At 39.0% G+C, this 27860-nt stretch overlaps 1 protein-coding gene across 2 annotated transcripts in view; it reads right to left on the bottom strand.

Annotated features, from left to right (window-relative positions):
• PPARGC1A (PPARG coactivator 1 alpha) overlaps positions 1-27860 on the bottom strand; it is a 364690-nt gene that overhangs the window by 9282 nt on the left and 327548 nt on the right. For both annotated transcript variants that reach the window (XM_058837699.1, XM_058837700.1), the window contains exons 3-10: positions 23527-23721; positions 22440-22562; positions 21338-21542; positions 17264-17309; positions 17082-17155; positions 8351-9263; positions 7703-7807; positions 7172-7292 (exon numbers count right to left, since the gene is read on the bottom strand). In XM_058837699.1, coding sequence (XP_058693682.1) covers positions 7172-7292; positions 7703-7807; positions 8351-9263; positions 17082-17155; positions 17264-17309; positions 21338-21542; positions 22440-22562; positions 23527-23721 — 1782 coding nt within the window. The remainder of the gene's footprint in view (positions 1-7171; positions 7293-7702; positions 7808-8350; positions 9264-17081; positions 17156-17263; positions 17310-21337; positions 21543-22439; positions 22563-23526; positions 23722-27860) is intronic.

Below are 27860 nucleotides of genomic sequence, written 5' to 3'. Positions count from 1 at the left end.
TGTATCTTTTCCATGAGTCCCCACAGAGGTATAAAGCACTAGTCATTCTTGGACCATGGACAATACAATTGAGATTAGACCAAAACATAGGTAAAACCAGAAATTATACTGATATCATTTCTTTACTTGTTTGAGTATTCATTTGCGATAAAGAGACCATCAGAACTCTTGGTTAAGGGTGCTGAAAATCTTGTCTTTCTGTTCCCAAAAGAGCACTTTGCTCTGAGGAACTATTTAATGCAAAATAAATAAACAATTCCTGCAGCAGGAAGCCAACACTAAAATATCTGTCTCCCAACAGAAACTCCTTCTTACTAGCACATTCAGTTAACTATTTTTGCTGACTCTTTTCCTGGACTCACAAATCTCAGGGGCTCAGATCCAGTTAATCTAAGCTCCTGAGAAATGAAAGTTTAAAACTGCAGAAAACAAGAGATAAAAGAATCAAACATTCCTACCCAAAAGCCCTGCCTGCTAAGGAATGGCATAAGAATTATCCATGTCCTTTATAGGTCCCTGGTCAGCCCAGTGGAGGCCTTGGTTGTACATACCAAAGTACGTACCAGCTCTCCTAAATCAGTGGAATCAGGTAAGGATCTCATTTAGATACTTGAAACTACTCCCTCTTGATTATGTAAGTGCCATAGGTGGAACCAAGGTGAGTGCCTTGATAGTGTAACCATGCTGGGACAGCCATATTCACTTTTAAATGTTACACCTTCCAAAATGCAAGGTCCAAAAGCTGCCCTTGTTCTCTGCCACAGCAGCGCAGTTTAGAGAAGCTAGTGTGGCTAAAAGGACTGGTGCTCATGGGTAGCCATACATTTAGGGCACAAGGGTACTTTCCAGCCAGCTGCTGCTTTTTATCTCTGTCTCCACTGTGTCCCAGTCCACAGCCCTGACCTTCCTGACAGAGGAGTTTGGGTAGGGCTTCCGTGAATCAGGGACTGTAGAGTGCAAGCTACAGAAATATGCATTTCTTCCATTTTCCCCATTCTAATTCTGCTTATTTTCACTATGGTTGGGTGCCATAAACTTCAGAAACAGGAAAATCTGCATATGCACAGTAATTACTTTTTCAGACTGTTTTACCAAATCAAGGATTAAACTGCACTGAAACACTTGATAAGAAACAATTCCATTGATACTTGCTATTGAACATAAATGACTGACCAGATGGAGCAGAACATAACACAGCAGACTGCCTAATATACTTTAGCTGAGATAATACATCTCGACTGAAAAAAACATAATGTTTCACTCACTGACATGGAGATTGTTATATTACAGTGTGATGGAAATATCTACTGCACACTCTTCCATAGGTCTGTCTGCATGCCTGTGCAATTTTTCCTTTTTCTGTCCCTCTAATAACCTTTATATCTAATATCCCTTTAAGACAACTGTAATAAACCAAAACTGAACAATTAAAAAAAAATGCCTGTTAAAGTACCGTTAAGGGAATAAGTTAAACCTGCAAAATTAAGGAAATTCAAATTTAAAGCTGAAATGTACCATATGTTCTCCAGTGTGTACATATGAGGAGATGGGTTCAAGTAGTTTTTTAAGCAGAGTGCCATGACGGAATAAGATATTGGAGAACACAGGATTCACACAGCATTGTCTTTGCCTTGGTTAACTTTGGCTTATTTAATGCAACTATGAATATTAATATTTACAGAGATGCCTTCCTTTTATTCCCATGAATAATACGAGCTATAGAAGCCTAACAAGATTGCAACACACCTCTAAATGTTAAGGACCTTTTCTTGATAATAAGTTACATGTGTAAGTCTATATGGACATATCAAGATGTTTACTGCAGTTTTGAGAGGATATGACAGATGACTTGGAAACTTGGAGAAGTGCAGAAAAAAGCTTTTGTTTTCAATTTCATGTGGGCAGAAGGAACCTGCAGGAAACTTCAGAAGCTATTTGTTCATATTTCCCTCCCGAAAGTGCACATTATCTGTTTTGCATCATAAGCGTTAAGTGTGGCTCCTTGCTCTGCCAGGTTAAAAAAAAAGAGAATAGTCCAACCAACACCCTGGGGCCTAACATGTCTGCCTTCTTCCATAATCCTGCTCGTTCTTCATCACAGTAAAAACATTTGAATTAGAAAATGTGGCAGAAAATCTCAGAATGACAAGCAGTATTTGAAGTCTCACATGAAAATACTAAAGCATTAGAATAACAAAACATGAGAAAACAAGACTGGAATATACCTTACACATCAAAGGGTAAATTAAAGGGACCACGCATCCTCTAAATACTGACTGATGCTAAGGATCTTTTTGTCTTGCAAAGGGCTTCTCCAAAACTTTATTTTCTTTATGCTTCCTTATTACTCAGTCTTTATTTCATAATTATTTCACTGAGCACTGACCACCAGATGTTTTCCCTTGGGTTTTTTTTTGCTTCTTCCCCAACAGGCTTTGCCTGCCTATGGTGCTGCTGAGCCAGGCCCATCGGAACTGAAGGCAGACACTCCAGAGGTGCTGCTGTTCCCATTTTTCCTTTTGTCTGCATGTCTGTGGTGCATGCCTAGTTCTCCAAGAGCCAGCTAATGTTTTATGTGAAGCTGAGAGGAGAAATCCAGGAGCACTTTAAAGCTGTGTTCTGTTACGGATTTTGAAGGCTCTGCTGCTCACTCCAGCACAGGTGTCTGGCTGGGTGCACACCCCATGTCTGTGTTGCCTTCCATGCCAAATGATTTCTCTGCCAGTAGAGACTTGAAGCCATGAAGACTTTTATCCTTCGAGCTGAAGGCCAAATACCATTTTGAAAATGCAGTGGGATTGTTTGGACAGAGCTGCAAAAACAGAAATGCTAGGGGTGGAAAAAAGCCATTAAAGCTTAAGCTTCTGATGTAATGATGATGAGAAAAAATTCTTTAGACTGAGTAAAGAAGAATTAGTATGGCCTGTGAGTAAGTATGAATGGAAAAAGTAAATATCACAAGAACTGGGGGGGGGAAAAGAACATCATTATCACATGCTGCTGTGTGGGTAACTGAGGGCTGAACAGGACAGACACACTCCATGGTGACTGCTAGAAAAATAATGATGGACCTGTAAAACTCAAAATTTAGGTAGAAACATATACAGCAAAATTAGAGTACCTGGGATCTAGAGCAACAACAAAAAAAAAAATCCAAACTAAATATACAACATATATTGACTCCTTCATAAGTGGAAATGCATTCTATTGTAGGCTGACTCTGGTTTTAGACTTTAGAGAAGGCAAGCACTCATTTATGAAACCACCTTTCTCCTGCCTTCCTGTTTTAGAGCAATTTATTTTCTTTGAAACCATGTGTTTCTTTCCACTGCAGTGGCCTCACAGCACATTTATCTTCTTATGTCTGTAAGCTCTCTGGGACCAGGACTCTTGATACTTGTCTCAGAGAGGCTGTCAGCATTTAGGAATGAAAACTAGTAATGTTAATTGTAATTTTCTACTTGAGTATAACCTGATTTTGTTACATCTTTTAGCAGTAGCCAGTGCACACAGTAAATGAGCTGCATGAAGGATGTGACTGTAAGTCAGTATCATGGCCAGAGTTGTAGAGTAGCAGACAGCCACAACACAGCTTAACCTGCAACTCTGGTGCACCACATCAATGAGGAATCACCAACTAGTGACTCCAGAACTGGAATCTGCTATTTCAGGTGCCATGCTTCAAAAAGCATTTGCCACATCGTCTAATGAACTGCTGGAGTAAACACAACCCAGAAATTTCCTGGAGTGTATCAGAAGAAAAAAGGGGTCCTCAGGCCTTTTGGCAAATCATTGCCTTGGTCTGCCTTGGTTGGGGGTTGAATCCCAGTTTCTACAAAGCACTAAGCAGACTGCGCTGTCCTGCAATGCTCCTCAAGTTTCATAGTCCATGTGTCTCCACTATGATCTGGCTTACATGATTAAGCAAGTCTTGGCAGACCATTCTTATGTTCAGTAAGGATCCATTCTAAAAAAAATATCATGACCAGATGAAATAAAACAAAACAAGATCAAGCTAAACTATGCTAACATTTGGTCAGTTAGGAAAGGAATGACAACCAAAAGTATAAATGAATGAATGAATGAATGAATGAATGAATGAATGAATGAATGACAACTTATTTTTTTTTAACTCTCTAAGTACCTTGTAGGCTCAGCCCATATTTCTCAATCATGCCTGCTCAAAATTAAGACCTCAATCCACAAAAAAGGCACTGAATCTCCAGTAACTGGAGAGGGGAAAAGAAGAAAAGGAAGATGAGAAGAATATGATAGTACCTTTTGAAGTCAAATCACCTGTATACAGCTGTAAGACTAGACAGGAATTCAGAATCTATACAGGAAAATACTATCCCAGGCTTCTAGCTCTGAATCTTCTATGGCAAAGATTGTGGTGGTGTGTGTGTGCAAGACTGAAGGGGCAGTGTTCAAACATGCCCGTGCCACACAGCATGAGCACAGGCTTCTAAAAACAAGCCTCTTCAGCATTCTGCCAATATGTCTTCACATCTGCCAAAATACAAGCTGCCTTCACAATCAGAGGGCATTGCTTCACATATGGTTTTGACAGATTAAAATTTTTTCCTCATTTCTTTTTCCTACATTTCCCGTGACTGTTGTCCCACAGAGACAAATTTTAGATACTGCTTCCACAGTACCTAATGACTTTTGGCTCTGTCATAACTTCTGTTCCTTCTTTACTGTGCACCCTTTCTACAACTATCCCTTTAGATCTCAGCCCAGTGCTTCTCATGAAGAAAGTCACCTGCCCTGTGTAATAACAGGCATTAGTCCTGCCCAATCTTTGGGCCACTCTTCTAACAGTATCTGGAAGTATGTGGCCATAAATCAGTTCTGGCAGCATGAGAATGGGCTAGAAAGAAAATAAAAAATTCCCCAATACAGAGAGCAAAGAAATCTAAATTTATGGGACTGTAGAAAGAGCTCAAGGAAAGAGAGAGAGGACATTCTTGTGGCTGAACGATAAATAAGTTGAGTCCCTCAAGAATGAAAAGAGTAACACAAAAGAGACCCATAAACCAAAAGATATAAGAAAAAGAGCAGAGAATGCTAGAAATTATACAGATTTTATCACTGAAATAATGAGATCAGAAATTCCCTTACTCTGCTGTCTCCTAATCCTTACTGTTTTCAGAGTATAAAACAGCACAATTCAGTACAGATTTTTAAAGTGAAAGTGCTGGTAGACTTTGGATAAAGAAGTTAATAGGACTTAATCTACATTTTCTGCAGAACTCACACAGATGACTGGATTTTAGATTTTTTGCCACGTTCTGTTTATTGATATTTATTTTTAGTTTTGATTTATTTATTTATGTCTATTAATAAATAATTCCATTAATTAAGTTAATTATAATCAAAAAGCTCACTTTAGAAAGAAAATGAATTCAACCTTGGTTTTGAATTGTCTAGAATTTTTAATGCAGTATGATGCAGCATATCTGGAGCTTTTTAAGTTTCTTTTCTTTCCTTTTTTCTTTTTCTCTTGATTAGCTACTTGCCAAATATTTGTTTGTTTTAAACTAAATCAAATTTTCTACCTCCTCAGCAGGATTCATGTTTATTTATATGGGTAAGGTACAGTAATTGAGAAGTAGCAAGATACACCCATGACAGAGGTCTACTTGAATCTCTAATTTGTGGTAGCTCTAAGAGAGAACAGCCAGTATAACTTACAATTGCTGGAAGGTAGTGTTCATCTCTAAGCAGATGGAAGCTAGATATTTTAAAAATAACTGCAAAAATTGACTTAAATATGGCCTTGTCTGAAGCTAAATAAAATTATTCCATTGCCTTCACTGCATTCAGAGCAGCACAGCAGAGCATATTATAGCTCTAAATCTTGTGCTTTACAAAACACACCTATCACCCACACTTTGTAGACAGGACACCTGAAATGGAGAAAAGTGAAATGATTTGCTGAAGCTCACTAAGAACAACAGTAGCAGAGACAAAAAACAGGCCATAAAGTTGTCTGTTCACTCCCAGAACTCCCCATTGCTGTAGACTATGCCTGTCTCTGTCAATCTCTACACACTCCTGGTTCTGTAGGTGCATTAGGAAAAATGCTGCCAAGTGTGCGACAAATCACCTTTTGCTACAAAGTCCACTAATGGCACCGGGAATAAGACCTATTCATTTTGGTGACCTCTGGACAGAGCACTAATGGAAAACCTGGGAACGAAGATGAACTATCCTGGTTTGTACCAGCTCATGCAAGAGCCAGAGCACAGCCAGAACAGCCATGTAGCTACAACCAAATGGAAAGAGTAGGACACAGAAAATCAAAATGTTAAGGTGAGTCACCAAATGGGCTTAGCAACTTTGACAGCAACAGATTTACAGCAGATCCCAGTTTATGCAGTTGTCGATGGGGAACTCAAAAGGGGAAAAGGTCACCCATCCATTTAATAGCCATTCTTCCTTCTGTCCTACTGCTACAACAGCCAAGAGAGCTACTTATCCCCACATGGGTTATTTCCTTTGCTTCAGGTATTTCAGTTGTTTCATAGAGAACACTGATGAACAAAATAATTAAATAATACATGTTCATTATGAGAGGGCCAGTGCTAAGTGACATTTTTAAATTGCATCATGTCTTCAGACTATTTTGCTAAATATAAATTAAAAATTAACCAAATCACAGACACTGAAAAAACTGTAATTCAAGTCAAGTCTTTGGATCCCAGTTTTGAGCTCTGCTGTCTGCACCCTCTGTATAGACAATTACAGACACTCTGAGAGTTCAGGAATTGGTAAACCACCTGACTCCTTATTTTGTGTATGTCTGGTAGGAGAAATACAGTATAAAAGGCGGGTTCACTCATTGATGTGTGAAAGAAATAGACTAGTTCTCTTCTACTATTGTATTGTCTGGGACAACCTCTTTTTCTAGTAAGTTCTCTTATCTGTTCATTGTGAAAAACTCAGAGAGTTGCAATTTATAGAACCTGAAAAAATTAGTAGTGTGACACCAAACCAGAAATTATTATGAAAACACGTATTTGCTTAAAATGAAAAATACTAAGAAATACACATAAGCAAATTTCTGTATTTTTATAAAAAAGAAAACGAAGTCTGAATTCTAGAGTTAGAATCTATGAAAAGAAACAGAGATGTATTTCAATATGTAAGTTTTTACAGTACTTACAATTGCTTTCTGCCTCTGTCTCTCCCTTTGCTTCGCCCTTTCAGATTCCCGTTTTTCATACTCTTTGCGGTATTCTTCCCTCTTCAGCCTTTCATGCTGATATTCCTCATAGCTGTCATATCTAGGAAACACAACTTAGTCATCAAATCAAGCACCTACATTTGTGAATGCAAAATTAGAAATACAGTTTCTGAATACTTTATTATCCCAGGCAATTAGAGAAAGGACAAGAGGAAATGGCTTCAAACTCTACCAGAGGAGATTCAGGTTGGACATCAGGAAGAATTTATTCGCTGGAAGGGTGGTTGGACATTGGAAATGGGCTGCCCAGGGAAGTGATGGAATCACCATCCCTGGAAGTGTTCAAGATATGAGCGGTCGTGCTATGGTTCAGGTGACGTGGTGTTGTTTAGCCAAAGGTTGGACTCAATGAACTCAGAGGTCTTCTCCAGCCTTAATGATTCTACGATTCTAAAATTATCTCCTGAGGACCAGCTGCAAAGCAAACCAAATGCAGGCCAAAAGCCCTACCTGGGTCTGCGACTGTACGGTGATCTGGACCGTGATCTTCCACCTAAGGGAGAACTTCTGTATGCTTGGTGTCTACAGTGGCTGGACTCACAATAGCAACAAGATCTGCAGGAAGAAACACATTCACCTCTGTCATTTCATTTGAGTCAATTGACACCATTTTCTATCTCTTCCCTGAACTTACAATGTCCTCTAAGCTACCACTGGGATTTACCAGTGACAGTTTGCAACGTCCTAGTCAACTAAGGAGCCCCACTGGCCTTCAGTAATGTTCCTTACTGAGGCTAACACAGAGCAGTCAGCCACTGTCAACTCCATCTGACAGAGGCTGCAGCAAGATTGGCACCAGGCAGCTCACAGATAATGGGGAAGGTTAGTTGTATACATCTCTCACCAACTGCTCTGCCTCTGACCTGACTGCCTCCAGTCAGAAAGTGTAAACTTGGCAGATTTAAAGGATACTGGAAACAAGTGTTTCTGTAGCAAACCCGTAACCTTCAGAGTTAATCAGCTCAGGAGCAATAGAATGAGTTGCACTGGATTAAGTTATTTCTTACTTTTTCTTCCTTCTTTCCTGTAAGTTTCTTTATATTTTTGCTAGTCCTCTTATTAACTACAGTGATCATACATGAATTTGCTGTACCATACCTTGAAGAGGATCTACTACAGGGCGACCTTGATCTCGATCGGGAATATGGAGAACGGGAACAAGACCTGCGTTGAGGAAAGGACCTTGATCTAGAGCGTGTCCTTTGGGATCTTTGAGAAAATAAGGATTTGGGTGGAGACACTGAATCTCTGCATGGAGAGTTAAAAGAAGAGCAAGAAGGTGATACATCAAATAATGAATAGGCTTGTGTCCCATCCCAAGGGTAGCATAGTTTATCACTTTCGTCTTCACTGTCATCAAACAGACCATCCATTGCTAGTCCTGAATTTATAAACATAGGTAGTTTGGAGAATTGTTCATTACTGTAATCACTGTCCCTTAGTTCTCTGGTCTTATCTGCTTCTTCATCAAAAACAGCTTGGCTGGGGTGACCAAAATGCTTATTCAGTTCAGCCCGAATTTCCTGGTCTTGGAGCTGTTTTCTGTTATTACCATGGGATCCCTGGTTATTTGTCTGTAAAGTCTCTTTCTTGAAATACTGGTCTTGTTCTAAAGAAGAACAAATCTGACACTGCCACCCAGGTGAAGAATCCTTAAATTCTGGTTGTCTGGAGTCCTGAAGTTCCTGGGATATTTTAATGTGTATTTCCGATTTCGAATTCACAGATTGACAGTAGTCATGGTCACCAAACAGCCGCAAACTGGGCCGTTTTGTCTTTCTCTCCTCATGTCCACTGGACAGTACTGTAGTCTTGTTAAGCTGTGTGTACAGCTCAGACGGTACTGAACCCTTCTTGATTGGGTTATTTCCTTGAGAACTGGAAGACTCACTATAGCGGGGCTTTTTTGAAGGTGGTACAACAGTCTTGCATGATGACTTCAATTTAGGTGAAGTCCTAAAAGGATTATCTTGGTTGGCTTTATGAGGAGGGGTCGTAGGTGGAGTTAGGCCTACAGGGAGTAAAAGGAGGTACGGAATGCTTTTAAGCACACATACAATGTTTATAAAGGTGGCTCATATGCTTCTTAAAATAGATACAAAGCAAGTCCCATTTATGTCACTTCAACACTGCTAATACTGAGAATAAAACTACCAAAGGTCTGGTAACAACAAAAGCAACAATACTAACTCATCACCATCAATATCCAGTATAATTTCTGCCCCTCCCCTTCCTCCATGACATCCGCCCCTCTCTCTGTAGATTTTGATAGAAAAGATCAAGAGATAAAACCCCAAAGACATTTTTGTTAAATATAAAATAGATTTTGATGTAAAAATGAGAAGTCAAAAGACTGGCGCCATCAAAAACATAAAGAACCTAGCAAAGAAGAACCTGGATAAAAGCAAGACCAAGAGAAATAAATGAGTGATACCAAAGGATGTAGAACTTAAATGCAATGAAATACAGCCCCCCTAACTCACTGGCAATGACTCTTTGTTTCCAGAGTTCATTAACTTAGAAAACCATTGTGAATATATAAGACACTCCTTAAGTATAACTAGTACATTCTGCCTGAAATGTGGTTCTGCAACTGAAACCCCAATGAACAATAGGACAACCACAACTGTAATGAACCATTGCATTTAGAATGAAATCTTGGGGAGAACTGTGCAGTAGGGACTAAAAATGAAACAGGTAAGTATTAATATTAGTCATTAGGTTAGTATTAGTATTGGGTTTGTATTCAATGGCTAAATATACTGCTAACAAGATTATTTACATAACTGTAATAGATTATATTACTGTGATGAGACAAAAATTGCAGGAAGGACTAGAACACATTACATTAAAGTCTGGGAACTGAAGCAGTATCTTCCCATCATTTTTTATAAGGGTAGAATACAACTTTCAATATTTTCTATAGAAATCATATAATTTTTTCAGACTTTACAGAAGGATAACCCCAGACATCAGTGCAGAGTAACAGCAAACAGCAGACACTGTTCAGGAAATAATTTCTCTTCAGGAAGGTACTTAGTATGTTATGTTTGAAAAATTTGCTTCTGTCCAATTGACACTAATATAATTTAGTAATAGATGCATAAAATTCAACAAAATAGACAGAGATTAGGGACTTCTCCAAGGTAATCCAGACCATCCCATAGCAATCCAGAGGCTCATGCTGTTCAAGAATACTTCTAGCAATAAGCTTTCCATTAGTTCCTTAGCAAGAATGAAAAGAGAGAGGCAGAGAGAGTTACAGGAAATGTGTGCTTCAAACACAGCTATAGAGCTCTGGTTTGTATTTTTAAACATGCATCACAGCTCGGCAGATCAATGCAAATGGAACATGTTTTATAGTGTTTTGCTGTAAAGAAGGAAAAGCGTCCATCAATGCACAGTACTCCCTAAGGAGCATAAATGGAGACTGGGAGTCCCATTGCATTATCTGCAATGAATTTCCTTCAGAAAGTAAGAAAATAGAAGCACTAAGGCATGAATACTTGATGTGAAAGACATGCTTGATTTTGTATGAATGTTTGGAATAAATGCTTATGAGCTCCTCATGGCTATGTGAAGACTTTGCCTAATTGCCACAACATTCAAGGAAACTGAGGCAAAGATTATGGCACCTAAAACTCTAGTTATCCCAAATTTGAATTTAATACTAAAAAAAGTCTGTGCAGTCATTACTGTTAAACGATTTCCTCTACATGTTCAGTTTTTTTCTTTCTTCTTCCCAAAAATTCACTTGAGACAGCTCTAACTATTTCATACGGTATGTACTTCCTCACTGACAAGTATTTTTTACTACCAAGTGAATTTTTGCTAAAATGAAGAGAACAGTCCTATTCAAAAATCTGCAGTAATACTTTCAAGGTTAAAACTTCAGGCTCAGATTGAACAAATACTTCAGTAAACAACTTTCTAGAAAAAATATTTAGAAACGACACTTTTACTTGAGAAATTATACGGCCCATGAGAAATTATGGAATTAGTTACTGGGTTTTTGGATGAAGTTTTAAAGAAAGAATGAAGCAAAAATACAACCACTCCACAATGAACATGTATATTTAAGAATTTCAGGCAAAGAAGCCCCAGAGATAATCCAATATTCAAAATATAATCTTATTTCAAATTCCACTTCTTTTAAAGCTTGTCCTGGAAGGAAGCAAGTAAAACATACTGTATAACATTTCTAGAAACCTGACAAGGAGCCCAATAATCTTCAGAAAAGTGGGGGTGGGGGGGAAGTACCAAAAAAACCCCTCATGAAAGTACAGACTGAGCTAAATTTACTGGCACTTCCCTTGCTGGCAGAACAGGGCTGGGACAGCCTAAGAAAGGGCTTCCTCATGGCATTCTGGCTTTTTTCCTGGTTTTTAGCAGAAGCAGGAAGTGCACCAGTGAGTAGAAACAGATAAAAGTTGGAAAATGTTCATTTAACTGTTGAAGAAACCTACCCTGGGGGATGGAGGAGGGAGTGAAGTTTTGAATTCACATCACCACTATGGAGTCCACCTCCAGTGTCCCATGACCAATCTCCAAGCCATGAATTCTGAGAAAACTACTTGCCTGCACACTTGTTCATCTTCACTCTAATCCCTGGTAATCTTCACCGAGGGCCATGATCCCACATCAACGGCATTACAATATTCTATAACCACTGGATTATTTCACACGCACTGATTTCTCCCCAATGTGTACATTTCGGCGTTGACAGTACAAGGTATATTCTGTACTCTCTCTTGAACTTAGCAGGTTTTGACAGATTTATGGAAGGACAGATGGCCATTACAGGCTGAAGGCTGACAAGAGGCAGTTCAGAGCATTGTTAACACACTTGCACAAACTCTCAGCAGTGCAGCGCTGTGCAGAATGTAATTCAGACTATAGCTTTTTTATTGCTGCCTATTTTCTTTTGTCAAAAGAGCCTGCTGTGCACAGCAACAAATGGCTGCCATTACCCAGAATGTAATGGGTGTCAGACAAATCACGTAACACAAACAATCAAGAGTATGTAGGTCATATTTCAACAGAGCACAACCTTAGCAATATTTATGATTACTGCATTGAAATGTGCTCTATAATAAACAAGTACCTCTACATCACTCACACTTATGTACTTCTGCACAGCAAATCTGTTAGAAGTGGTACATACTCTACAATCATCCCCCTTAAACAGTCTTTTTTCTTTTTAAAGTAAAAGGCAAGTATTTTTTCATGACATGCTATAAAACCATTTTCTTTGTAGGGACTTTTCCTTAATTGAATAGCTTTGGTAAATGGTACGTTTGCACTTTGCCTTGCTCTGTCTATATACTATGAACTCACTCAGTGATCTTGTGCTAGAAAACAGCACACATCAAATTGCCAGCACTGCTGCCAAAGCAGCACCATCCTTCCCATGTCTGTGCAACAAAAGGTGTTTGCATACGTGCCAAATCTTGACACCTTGGCCAAGCAACTTCTTCCCAGAAAGTCTCTGGGAGGGTGAAACTACTTTTAATACATTCCAAAACTCTACTTCAAAAAAAAACTTACAGTGTAACTCACTTAGCCAGGTTGATAAGCAGAAATTAGGGGAGTGTCTTTGCATTAAAAGTGATATCTGGACTTCTTAGGACTGATTTTCAATGCTGTTTTACATGGAGACATATTTCTAAATCTCTACAGTAACTCAGCATTCAAATATTTGATGGTGCTTGCTGTGTTTTCAGGGGCCTGGTAATTACTGTCTTTTGGCAAATGCAGCCATGGAACCTTTCTACACATACACTGAGCTTTTGAGAGGCATTGCAAATGTATTCTTTCATACCTTTTGAGTTTGAAAATAGATTGTCAAGGGAAACATCATTTAAGGCCACTTTAAACACTGACCACAAGATAACAGCTCAATTCAGTAGAAGAAGAGTGTTTGTATGGCACTAGATTGCAGAAGCTAGGAAAAGATAATAAAATTAAATAGTCATCATATAATAAAAAACTACATGCTTGTTGAATATTCAGTTTAATCCTGTTGTCAGTGCTGGAGAGAATAAACACAGATGCCTGAAAACGTCAAATAATCCACTAGATCTTGTTCCCTCTGGACAACTCTCTCCATCTCATATCTCAGTTTATCAGAAATCATTCTGAGGTCAAAGAAGTTCTTAGATGACAGATTTTAAGTATTTGTTCTGACAACTAAGAGGTAACACAAATCTAGAGGTGGGCAAATAGCAGGGTATCAGTATCCTCAATGATAGTCACAAATTCCAAATCACTCTTCAAGCTGACTGTGTACATCAGCTTTTCTGATGGCAAAAATATAGCTTTTTCTGCCATCTTTTCAGAAAAATCAAAATTTTCTGCCAAGACCAGTGAGGAGTTTTACACTACAATAAATTGCAGGGATCTGTATCAAATGAGAGACTTTTCACCAAGAGGGTGGAAATAGTCTTCTAGTTACTGATTGAGCCTTAAGCACATAAAACAACTTCATGTACTTAAATGATGGCTTTGAGTATTTAGGTGTGAAGGCTTAAGAAGACACAGAGAACAGAGACATTAATTAGAAGCCATGCTATCTAACATCTGGCATTCAGAAGTTTGTCTAAGACAATCAGAAGTCTAAAACAATGACTGAGAAGCCCTTGACTGCCAAGAGACACACTGTCTCCTTCAGAAGGTGACTCATCCTCCTACAGTCCCTGTGCTTGCACAGTCCCATCCATCCCCCGCCCCCCATCCTGACAGGTAACAAAAAGGAAAGAGGTGACACAGAACCATCCCAGATTTCTGGAAGACACTGGAGAGGTTCAAGCCCATGGCCTCTTTAGCAAGGCACTGGCAGTGCAGCTGGCTGTGGAAACAAAGAGAGACGGACCTCTTCTGAGCCTCTTACTCAGAAGACTCATCTGACACAGGAATTTAATTCACTAAATTATCATCACCTAGGAAACCCTCCATATCATCATGTTCAGGCCAGGCTTCCTTAGAGTAACACTAGAATAACCAGGTTCAAGAGATAGAACTTTAGATAGCAATCCACTTAGGACACTCATTTAAAGTGTATTGAAAGAATTCCTATGTGTGGAAACACTTCAAAGAATATTTGCTCCTTATAATTTGACAAATCAGTGTTTTGACAGTTTTAGGGAGGACAAAGTTACACTCATGACTACAAACAGATCTGTTGTAAAGCAAGATATAGCATTGGCAAGAGAATGGTTCCGTTTGACTTTAGATACATCAATCCAAAATGTGTGTGTGACAAAGATTGATGGCTCATGTGGGAAATGTTTTTATATATTTATTTTTCTGGTCTATAGTTAATTCATCAGTGAAGGAAGCAATGTTGTTTTCAGCAGAGAGATCAAGGGAGTTGCTATTTGTATTAAAATACTTTGTGCTTCGATAGTGCAAGCAGCACTGCTAATGGTATTTTCAATTCGGTAGTGAGATCAAGGTAACTCCTATTTAAATTATTATAAGTAGTGTTTGTACAGTGCAAGCTGCCCTATATAAGGACAATGAGCAATGCGGTTATCTGGATATAATTTGGAGTTGCCAGGGTCTCACTAAAGAACTTCAGGGTATTATTAATCAGTACTGCCACTACTTTTTCCTTATTTTATATTTGGTTGTTTTTTAAACTGAAGTGGGTCCCAATTCTGCCATGATTTACACACACACACACACATGTTGTAAGTTCTTCAGTACTCCAGGCTGTTTCTATTATGTACTTTGCTTCCAGCACAAGCAGACTCAGGACACAACATAACTGCAGTACAAATTACTTAAAAAATAAGACATGCATCTTTTTATAGATTTACATACATGCATGAATATAAAAATAAAAAACATGTGAATATGCAGGCAGAGAATAATAGAGCTACCACATGATCTCCTGAAACCTCCTCACCAGGCATTGTGAACACCAGAGCAAGTGTAACATGAAGTCCAAGAGCCACCGTTATGTACACTGCTTGGTAACACTACCCAGCTCCCAGGCCACACAACACTCCAAATCTTATTCTTCCTGAATATCATCAGTTTATTTCCTAGCTAACTTCTATTTATTACCAGAGGGTAAAAGAAATCATAGAATCATAGTACAGCATTCCTGTTTACATATGTGCCCAGTCATGCTGTTTCCCAGCTCCTGTTGCTTTTTTTTTAATGCACCAGTTCTCCTGGCTATGTTGTCCAAGCAACTACAGAGCTGTTTTGTTTCCTCCTCTGTGCACAGCTGATGGAGCGGAATGAATTTGGTAATACCGAGACCATTCCTGTTGCCACCATGGACGCAATACTGGAAAGACTATCCAGGGGTCAGCCTGACTCCCAATTTCTGTCTAGTCAGCTGATGGGAAAAACAGGCTGCTGACTTTTTGGCTGGGAGAAAACACTGCTTCCTTCAGTGATTTCAACGGCTGCTTGTACCACTCTGCTGTAGTCACCTCATCTGCCCCTTTCTGTTGGCAGCACTAAGCAGTGACTTATCCATGTGCTTACAAATGGGCACCCTTGTGCAGACTTGCTGTCCAGTAGTGACGGAAGAAGCTTCTCCATGCTTCACTTCACTCCACTTATTGGCACTGAACAGGATTATCCTTCTGCATACAGTGAGTTTTGCCATGTTTACGTTGGTCTTACAAAATGAAGATGTATAGAAAGAATACTTCCTTTTGTCACGAGAGCAATGATTAAAACTGCAGGCATTCAGGAGACAGCAGGGAAAACTGCTCATGTTTTAATGCTGAACTAATGAAAAAGTTTCTGAAAAAGTAAAATCATGGTTGTAGGAGGGTGAAAGCCCAGTGCACCTACCCAAACCCAGCTTGGGCCTGCTGCCACTGAATTCAGGAGCACCAAGCTAATTTGTGGTACCTGAAGACATATTTTGCAATACACCCCTCACCCTCAGTGCTAGAGATCACATATTTTACAATCTACTGCTATCCTGAGAGGAACACATGCCAAGTACATCTCTTATTTTTCAATATTACACAACTGAGAAAGAAAATGGGCTTGGCAATAGCTCAGGTGGAGCTCAATGTGTTCTTTTGTGCGTGGCTCTGGACACTTCAAGAAAAGAGAGGCAAAACAGAGTGCAGAAGAAAGCCATAAAACAGATCTGAGACTAAAGGAACTGACTTCAGCATAAAGAAGAGCATATGAATTAAATGATTGATTAAATGGGTGGTGCGCGAACTAAACCACTACATGATAAAAAATCCCACAAATCTTCAAAAGGTACAAATCCAGGGATCAGAAAGGAGGAGGAAGATAAAGGGAAGTTGTGTGAAGCGTGTTAATGGAAGAAAAAGCAAAAGCAGGAATATAAAATACCACTTTTTAAAATTACCTCTAAGCTATGGAACGGTTGCTCAGTGGTAGAGGAGAAAGCTGTTATTTGTGACATATTAATCTAGAATTGACAAAGCACTGAAACATGCAGTCATGTACAGCCCTAGACCAGCTTGGAGACAGACTGAATGACATAACTTTTACATCTGTAACATCTATTACACTGTGCTCTGGGTTTTGTCTTTGAAAGATGGTGCTCAGCAGTACACAAATCTATGGGGAAATGGAGAAATATAACAGATAAATGGTTTCATTCATATTTTCTCAGAAATTATGCTCTCCTGTGTAGGTGTGGAGCCGTATTTTCAAACACATTTCTTCTCAGGTAGCTGGATAAAAAGTAATGCTAAAGTGCACTGAAGTGAATCTGCTGGAGACTTCTGTGAGATGTCAGCATACCTGTGGTATATTAAAGTAAACAAACACACACAAGCCATGCTTAAAGGAAGAGCCATCATTCTGCATTTCTCACCTGCAGTTCCAGAGAGTTCCACACTTAAGGTTTGTTCAATAGTCTTGTTCTCAAATGGGGAACCCTTGGGATCACTGGAAGACAGGGCACATTTATAAAAACAAGCTGAAATGGAGTTGCTGTAGCCAAAATCTACTGAACCCCCCTCCCTTTTATAAATGTTTGCACTTTTTAGTACTTACTTTGGTGACTCGGGTGTCAATGGAAGTGATAAACTTGTTGGTTTGGCTAAAGTAAAAAAAGAAAACAATTATGCAATATTTAAACACTCTGTACAGTATGCTGTAAACATTTCTTTATATTTAGGCATTGGAATCCTATGGTAGTCATTTAGGGCCAAGCTCTGATAATTCAATTGTCATTTCAGTGTATCTCAGATAAATAGGGACTCATCCTGATTCCTTATTTACTAGTACCAAAAGGGTATCTAAATTTCAACAATTATTTACATCAATTACCCTACCTCTGAAATACAGTACACAACCCAAATGACAAGTCCCTTTCAGAAGAAGAGTGGTACATGTTAAAAATCAATGAAGAACTCTACAGGATATACTGTGAAAATGTTATTTCTCCCAGTGTTAATTTAGACTACAGTTCACGTTTTATTTGGAAACAGAAGCAGCAGAATAACTACAAAGTAACAGAACGTTATGAATATTCAGTTAATTTTACTTCTACAAGATACAATTTTATATACAGCACTGAGAATAGGTTGTTTCTATGAGGCCAGAGTCCAACCAGTTATAGTCCTAATTTTTGCAAATTAGCCTGCAAACTATGACAAACCATGGACATAGTCACAGATGGTTAAAATGGGGTTGAAGCTCTCAGCACTACAATCCCAACATAAGCAAAAAACAAAGCTCTGGCTGTCAAAATGTAAGTCTTTGCAGCTTTTACTCATGCAAAATTCTATTTTCTCAGAGCAAGCAAAGAACCAGGATATTGTAATACAATTAAGATTCCTTTAAAATTTAAAATTACAGTACTTGCAAATTTTACTTTTCAGAAGTTAGATTGATGTTTTAAACACAGAGAGCATTGTAGCAAGAACAACAGCAGGGGATCTCTTCTGCAGATTAATTACTTAAGACAAAATGTTCCCCTTGAACACTCCTGCACTGCAGATCTTTTGTCCAGAGTGTCACTACTGCATATTTCATATTCATTACAGGCTTGGAGCTCCCATCAACATTAAGGGATTTTATATGCAAATTGATTACTTTTATATGCTCTAGAGCATTCTTGAAGTAATATAATGTTTTTAAAAAAATTAACTCAATTATCAAGAGCTGCACATTGTTTCCTCTCCTCCCCAAATGAAAGTTAGGAATGGAAGCTCAGGTGTTCACCTCAGGTTCACCTTCCTCAGAAGTCACTGCTGGAGTGAGGAGATGCACCTCAGTGAGTTATTTGTCTGGTCCAGCACAGCCACTGATTTGTGCATTACACCAGGTGCAGTAAAACTGAATGTAACCTGCCACATCTTTGTGTCTAATTTATATACATCTAGGAACACTAATGTTTGCCTGTGGCTACCTAGAGGTAAAACTGGCTTAAAAAAACCCCAGATCTTGCAGTAAGGCTCTGGAATAAAGTTTTAGACAAATGTTTCCTTTTTTTTTTTAATAAAAATCTGCATACTCTTAACCAATTTAGGCTAAGGAAGCTGAATGTGTAAAAGATATTTACATCTCTAAAAATTGTCCTTCTAGCTCTTATTATTCCCATAAATTAGTCCCACATCAGAATATACACATCTTCAATTCTGAAGCACTGAGGCACAGTGCAAATCTGCCAGAGATGGGCACAGAATCAAGGCATTATCTCACACTCCCATGTATTAATTTTAGGCAGATATCACTGATCTCTCCCACTGAGAAGTTCGCATACCAAAACACCCATCAGTTTTCTTATTCCTAGGCAAGAGCTTGACCAAACACTCTTTCTGCAAAGGATTCATACTCACATACAGCTATTGATAGTGAAAATATTTAGCCAAGGCACTGTCATTTTCCATGGTGCCTGTTTATTAGAGTTTCAAGGTCTACTGTGGTCTGTTTTTTTCTTATTAAAAAGAGTTCACATCAAGTTGCTTGTCCCTGTAAATTGAAAACATTCAGGTTCAAAAGAACTACGTTTCCTCATGGGCAAATTTCAGTACAAAACCACAGATGATCTTTGGCATGAATGCGTTTGTGGACATTCCCGTGGGTTTGCAATATGTTTGCAACAGTAACCCTAAAGGAAAATAACATTCCACTTACCCTTTGTGAGTTTTCCCTAACTTTGAAAGAAAATCTCAGACTGTGACAGTTTTTTTAAAACAAAAGGAGTCAATTTTCTTGGCTTTTGATTGAATGTATGAACCAATGACTGCAGGTCTGCAAATATCAGTTAAATTTGCCAGGTTGATTCTGCATGAATTGACTGTCCAAGCTGAAAGCATTATATTCTTGTATTTGTATTATATGCAAATCCATTGATATTGAAGCTATATATTGGTGTATGAGGCAAATTTGCTGAAAAAACAACATTTCACAAGCCTTTAAATTAAGGCACAGGAAAATTAAAGAATAAGGTAATTTCTCTCTGCCTGCAAATTCACCTGTAAGACCACTAAAATCACAGTTGATAGCTCTGTGTTCCTCTGGACTTTTGTAACCTCTCCTCCATGCTGTTTCCACAACCCAGTGTGCTCTGACTCTTCAAACTGAATCTACACAATTGCTCAGCTGGGGAAAAAAAAGCAGCTCTGATCTGAATAGAAAGACTTTACAATCTGCATATATGTTTGTGTGCACATACATCTATGTATGGGTATACTACACATGTTCATATGGCATGTTGTACACGATAAACCTCATCACCTACCACCTTAACATCCAACAGTGTTACTGTAACTTCTGACAGTTCTGTTTTTCTATACCATTGAGGTAACAGACCCAGGTTTCACATGTAGAGCTCAGTCTGGATTCTGCTGTGAAAGCAGACTGCTGAAGCCACCCAGGAGGAGTGGCAGTTGGCATAAGGAAGCTTTAGGGGCAGTTGGATTTCCTTCTTATGAGAAATATTGCTCAGATAATTTGAGACCGCAGTGGAGAAAACCCATACTTAGAATGTCAGAATGTGCAGCTGCAAGAACAATATTAAGTGACAGGAAGGGAAGATTATTTTTATTACATTTGCTTATACTTCCTAGTGCAGAATGAGAAAACAGATTTGATGGAGGCTGAAATGCAAGAAAAAAAGGAGAGGAAAAGAAAAAATAACATACAGTTTACATCTGTTGCTTTGAAAATACCAAACAACACATTTAGGGTCACATCCTGATCTCTGCTGCAGACAGGGAACTCCCATTGACTTTAGTGGAGTCATCCAGGATTTGCACTGATGTGTTTGAGACAGGCACATAGCCTTCCAGATCCCAGGTCAACATAAATACATAGATGTATTTTAAAGCAGCAATAACTTAAAAAGCTCCCTTTGGGTTTGTAAGCTTTTACAGCTTTCCTTTATCTTGGGAAAACAGATATGGGAAGAGAGGGAGAAAAAGTGAGAGAGAGGGCTTTAAGTTCTTACATCTCTGTCACAGAAGCTACTTGCAACAGAAACCAGTTTTTTATACATCCGGGGACACTAAAAGTCAACACAAGTGTTTAGTTTTGACCATAAAGAATCCAAAAACGAGAGAGAAAGATCAGGATGGCATCTAAACTTTCAACTGTTTACAAAATAAAATTACAAACCAGCATTCCAGCTTTAACAGGAATGACACATTTATTGTTTTCTCTGTAGCAGTGAGAGCACTATTTATTGTCTCTTAAGGGCTATGTGGCAGGTTAACAATGCCTTCAGTTTTACTCTGGCAAAAGAGAAAGCAGCTCACTAATGAACTGGCCTGCCGAGCTTGTTTAGGGGTATAATGATTTCTTGGTGGTACAGTTCTCTGTGAATAAGTATCTCCAGCTAGCTTGGTACATTACCATACAGTATTTGTTAAACTTTTCCTGAGATCCTTTTCTGAGGCTTGGGGCAATAAATAAAAGGATCAAATATATCTAAAAGCTAAATCTAGCTAACTAATTCCAACTTCATTATACTGTTTTAAAATTCTCTTTACACAGAAGAGATGCTGGATTTCCAATACTAGTCCAAAGAACACGAGTATTGAGGGCATTCCCAAACATGGTACTTCAGCTTCCCAGCCTTACTGCTGGTACCAAAGCTGTATTCTGCAGTCCCACACCTACCCTGCAGATGATTTGTCTGAGACTGCAGATGGGGCTTCCTTTTGGAGGTGCATTTCTCTTTGCTGCTGTTCCTGTTCTCTGCTGGTTTGGTCTGAGGAGGATCATCATTCGTAGTCAGATATTTGAGAAGTTCAGAGCAGGGACGTCTTTGAGGCTTTTGCTGTTGACAAATGCTCTTCGCTTTATTGCTCCATGAATTCTCAGTCTTAAAACAGGGTAGAATAAAATAAAATAAAATAATAAAATAAAATAAAGCTAAAATTAGTGAGCTGAACCTTATCAGAATGGATATAGGTTTTCTGAAGAGATGAGATTTTCAATGAAGTGTTCAGTCTAAGTGTACTAGATCTATGAGCTGTGAATAACTGTTTGCAGAACAAGGAAAGAAAATTACATTTAAAATTCCTAAATGACATTTATGCAGCTTTTTATTTCATTTCTCCAACATTGCAATGTTCCTACTCAGCAACATGTAACTAACAAGACCCTACAGCGCCTTTACTGTGAACAAAAAAATAAGCTGGTTTAAACCTTAATTTGCTGCTGATTGCTTGGGCCCAGTATTCACAACTCTCTTAAGTACCCCTAAATGGCCTGTTTTCAGTTACACTGAATGGCAAGACAAACATTGTTTAATACTGCCTGCTAACAGAATTATGTCTAAACCCCCCATTCCATCCAATCAATGTCTAATATACATCTTTTGCCAAGAATCCAGTGTCATTTGTCTTAGCTCAGACAGCTGGGAAAATGGCAGTTCCACATCCTGGAGTCACTCATAAACAACACCAGACCATCAGCAAATTTTATCACACCCCATCCTACTCTGTGTATCAGTAAAGTAGGTAAGAGTAACAGACGGTGTGACTACAACTGAACTCTGCCAAGAGAAAAGGCATAAATGAAATATTCAGAGCATAAAAGAGCTCAGATGATTCTCAGATGAACCCAGTCTATAACTCACATTTTTTAAAAATTATTTGCAAGATAGTAAGCATATTAATAAAAAACATTCAGATCTACTGCTTGTTTGATCACTAAAAGCATAAAAGACCTTGTTACACCCTCTTTTTTTTCCTTATTATAAAGATTAAGTTTGTACCTTAACAACCACAGGGCTTGTTCTGATCCTGTGATTAGTGTTTGCATGGTTTTGTGTGCTGAGACCACTGCATTCATTGTAATTTAGCTGAGTGTTGGCTGGAGCCAGCAAGAGCTTCTTAAGCTACAAACAAATCAGGGAAAGGGAAGTGGAAGGAAAAAAGTAAAGTTACACATCTATGGATTAAAATGACTTATCAACATTTTTGCATAGTTCCTTAAAGTTAGTCATATCGATTTCAGCAAGCAAAGTACAATAAAACAAAAAGCAGGACTTGGTATTCCTCAGAGTAAAGAGATTTCATTTTCTTCTGTCTTGGCAGCACATTTCTGCTCCCTTTACTGCAGTATACTGCAGGACAAGCAGAAATGACAGGGATCTTGGATTTCTGAATCCATGGCAAGATGAAATTCTCAGTGATCTGTATGACAGGAAGAGGCCTCTGATCTACACAGAGACATTAACTTTAACAGACTAACAGATACAGTGTCAAGATTCAGGTACCTGGCTCTGTTCCCACTGAAACCAGTGATAAGAGGCTTTCAGCAGAAACAGAATCACATCACGGACTAGATTTACTGGACAAAATGCATATAATGTTTCACCCACATCCTCATCCAAGGTTCAGTTTTACCCTGGTTAGCACTAAGCTGGTGCTTACTGGTCAAATCAATGTTAAAGACATAAAATCAGCCCTGCATCCCAACAGACTCACTGGGCGTTTCTTCTCAGATCACCAAAAATTATATCTAAACATACACAACAAAAAAGAGCCCCGAGAAATGAAATATGAGTTAAGAACCATTACCCCAACTTATCTGAATAGAATGATAAGCAAAAGTGTCAGCCCCATTAGCATAAGACTTTCAAAAACAACCTTTTCAACAACTTTTTAATAGACTGCCATATTAATCATCCTATGGCTATTTGGTGGGGGGTTTTTCCCCGCTTAATTTTCCGTTCTTTACTTGATTTTCCTCTCCAGTCTAAATGAAAAGTCCAGACCTTACTGTGACTACATCATACCCATGCAGCGGGTAGCCAGAGGCACATCCAATTCCTGTTAAACAGTAGGAAGGGTTCTTACTAGAGACGGCTCTTCTGCCTCCTGAGCTGGAGGGGTGCCGTCGGGCATTGGGGAGGGACTAGCGGCATTTTCGTTGGTCACATCTCCATCTGTCAGTGCATCAAATGAAGGCAATCCATCCTCATCCACAGGGATGCTGTCCAGTGTTTCAGTGAGAACAGCTAGCAAGTTTGCCTCGTTCTCTTCATCTATCTTCTGTGGGAGAGGACAGAAAAAAAAGAGGAACCAGGTGAGAAAAGGAACAAAACGATGCCCCTGTATGGGAACAAGCAGACAACAGGTAGTCAAACTGACCCTTGAAACAGTAACCTGCAACAGAATCTCAGACAATGTAACCAGGTACAATAAAATGGTCCATCTCTGCTCAAAGGAAATCTCTTTGCACTCGTAGTGTATTGCTGGTTTACCTTGCTTCCACAATTCCTTTTTTTTTTTTTTTTTTTTATCAGGTATTAACAATGGTAAGTAATCATCCAGGGGATTGTATTACAGGATGAGCCTAAAATGCTGACACCTAATGATGGTGTCAGCCCAGACTGTCTCTTTCTTTTGCTCCTCAACATTGAAGACCAGCTAATTGACCCGACAAAATTACGAGAATCAAACAGCTAATCAGGACACCAAAATGAATCACAGTAAAATACAGAAAATTTCATTCACATATATGGTTCAGTGTAAGCAAGTAAGGGTTTCCCTTCCACACTTCTGCAAATCCTTACTGCAAAACCAAACGAACAGCTTCTAATTTCTGAGTATTCTGGTGTAAGAATAGCCAGCAGCACTCACATGGTAAATGACAGGTTGTTTGGGGTTTCTTTTAAAGAAACGTATTAGGCAGGTTGCCTCTGAAGTTGTCCTTTCGAATTATGTCATTTGAGTGCTCAATGCACTATTGTATGCATTTATCAAATTCCAACTGCAATTATAAAAAGTAGATTAATTTCTAATCAGATGTCGCTGCAATGTTAATTTATATCTTATTTCAGCAACAAGAGTTCTTTTTGTCAAATTGAGCAAATTTAAGTGCCTCCTGATTTTTTAATGAAATATAGTCCCTACTGTATATTAAGATACAGATATTTTGAGTGCTGAGAGTTAGAACTGAGAAATAGAACTGTGTAAAAATCATTATATTTATTTTTCAGAAAGATTGGAAATTGATCTTGACAGATCAATTATCTAGGACTCCTAGGCTGATCCTAGCGCCATCGAAGTAAATGAAAAGCCTTTCACTGATTCAAGTGATATCAAATTGGGAGTTTTTCCACCTTCCACCAGCTTCAGAGTAGCTCATCATGTTCCAGGTTCCCACTGTGAAAAAATTTCAGCTAAGTTCAAATCTCAAAGTATAAGAGTGAACTAGCCAGACAAATAAACAAAACAAACAAAAAAAGACAAACAAACAAAAAAGAATTTAAAAAAGCAACAGCAAAACATTGCCAAGTTACACTTTGGAAAAAAAAAATTAAGTGGATCTGGGTATCCCCTTAGCATGACTTTTTCAGTAATACTTTTATCTAGCAGACTCTGTACAGAGATGATCATAAACCAGACAGATAATTGCTCCAGCTAGGCTTCTTTGCCAAATCACACCTCACGGCTTCTAACATAAAAGCTGCCTTTGAGCTAGAAAGCTAAGGCAGAGCACAAACTGTTCTGGTGCTTACAGCACCATCTGCAAGAAACAAATAAATACTCAGGCAAACTAAGGTAAGGAGAAGCATTTATTTAAAAGGCCTAAAGGTACTTGGCCAGAGAGAAAAAGTATCCAAATTTTGGTATGAGGTGATTTCCACCATACTAAGCAGACATATGTATACAGCTCTAATAACTATAATAAATAGTGTGCAGAGGATGGAAAGGCAGAAGGGTGACAAATAAAACCACACTTCAAATCCATCTTCTCACAGCCACTTTCTGAGAGGAAAAGAGGAAAATTATGGCATCACTTCTAGAATAGCAAGAATAGGCATTATTGGGCAAGAAAGTGTGACCAGCGTTTTTTCCCAATGGCATTTCAAGTCCTTCACAGGTGGTGTGATGAATGGTGTGAGAGCCACCCTCAAGCCTAGGGTGTCCATGAGCTGGTCTGTCTGCCTGACCCCCAGCCTTATCGAGGAACTTTTTCAGCAAGTCCAGCTGGTGGGGCACACTGCTGAGCCTTGCATCTCATAAAGCTGACAACAAAGCTGGAAGTGTTGCTATTTCTAACAGGGAATGCCTTCTTTAATAATACCATGCTAGGAAAAAACCTGATATTTGCTGTTAGCTACTCAACTCTCATGCCTTAAACAGACATTCAAGTGCGCTGACATTCAAGAACAGAAAGTTGAGCGGACACCGGTCCTCATCACAGCAATTTCAATTAGTTTTGTACAAGTTTCAACATTCAAACACCCCAGAGAAAGCAGAGGATGTGACAAAGAGGACTCTGTTAAACAATTAATGTCACTTTCCATTATTGCTTCAGTCCCAATTTACAGAGCAAATAAATCAAAGTCACCACAGATGAAGCACACTAGCTGGCTAACACATGTCTATTCACAAACGACATGGCAGCAGGAACACATTAGTCAAGAAAATGACATTGCTAGATAACCTTTTAAAGGTTTAACTATGCTACTGCTCCTAATTGTCCTAAATTACTGTTTATAAAGAAACACAATTATTAGATACAGCAGAAATGGTGCTAAGGAGAGATGCAGGGGGAGAGACGGTTGGGTACATCAATGTCTAAGCAATAATCACTGAAGCAGCAGCTTTCTCCTTTGCTATTGCAGCCTGAGTCTTGGTGTTGACAGCACTGGGGAGAAGCAATGCCATGGCCAAATGCAGGCTCTTTCACAGTTTCAGCACTGTCACTGCAGCAGTTCACATTCCAGACTGGCATGCAACCTGCTCATCACACAGGCTCAGAGGGACAGGAGGAGCTGAGCACCTTCCACCTCTGCTGAGGCCAGAGAATGTGCCGTGTGCTCTCTGGAACTAATTCTACAATGTCCCTACCTTCAAGCAGGATCCCACAAGAAGGATTTGCTTCTTTTTTTAGGGGCAGATCCAAGGTATTTAGACTACCTAAATGAACTACAGTGTGTAAGAAAAAGGACCAGAGGATAATCTCAAATGCAAAGCTGCATGGCAAATATATGCAATTATTAAACTTTTATGAAAACAATTCATAATGACTGCATACTAACTTGCCTTTTTAATGCAGAAGCAGTTATGCATCACTTCCAAATCCCACCATTATGTTAGCATAAAGACATTGGGGCCAGAGATGTTTTGATCCCTGTAAATTTTCACCCAAATGAAGGCTAGGAACACAAGTATGCCACTGAATGCATGTGCTTCTGTGCTTCTGACAAAAGAAATCTCCAGCATATCCAGAATTCCATTAGCTCTGAAAGGAAAATTTGGCATTTGTGTCACTCTTTATGGGTGATTGCAACAGAGGTAACCTGCCAGAACACCAACCAATTTTCAAACGTGAGTAATCTAGGAGTCCAAACACCATGGAAAGTTTCTAACTGTGTTCTTCTCTGCTTTTACATGCTTTGCTCTAATACTTTAGTATTTCTGCAGCACTAAAAATAATTTTCTGTCTGAAAACACTGTAATAGTTGTGTAACAATCTAATTGCATTTCTGCCTTCAGTAAAATGTCTCCAGAGATATTCTCTCTTTGGCCAGTGAAATGAGTTGATAATTTACCCACACAAAGGTATTTAAATCCTCTACCCCTGATGATTCCTTCTCTTTTGCTTATTCTGACTATTGATGGATCTGGGTTCACCCTGTGGTTAGCATTTTACGTCCATAATACCTGTTACTTGCTGGCAATCCACAGAGGCCATAGACTGAGCTGTAACAGAGGCTTGTCCATGTTGCCATTCACAGGCATCTCTTTAGGGGGCATATAGGGAGCAAAGCAATAATTTATCCTTAAATTTTCTTCCTTTGAAAAAATCATGCAACATTTTAAAATCTCTGTCATTACCATTAGATTGGGTTAGAGAAAACCTAGGAAAACTTGAAATCCACAAGCCCATGGGACCTGACAGAATGCATCCATGAATGCTGGAGAGAGCTGGCAGACAACATAGTGAGCCTGCTTCATGGTCACCTTTGAAAGGTCATGGAGATCAGGAGAGGTATCTGAGGACTGCAAGAAAGCAAATGTCACCCCAGTCTTCAAAAATGGCAAGGAATCATGAGTGGGGTCATGAGTGGTATCCCACAATAGTGGCCTACCCACGGAATGACCAGCCAGTCAGCCTCGATCCCTGAAAAGGTGATGGAGAACCTCATTCTGGAGGCCACCTATATCCACATGGA

Source organism: Poecile atricapillus, chromosome 4 (genome assembly GCF_030490865.1).
Source record: "Poecile atricapillus isolate bPoeAtr1 chromosome 4, bPoeAtr1.hap1, whole genome shotgun sequence".
Lineage (NCBI taxonomy): Eukaryota > Metazoa > Chordata > Aves > Passeriformes > Paridae > Poecile > Poecile atricapillus.
This window is presented reverse-complemented; position numbering and strand designations above follow the sequence as displayed.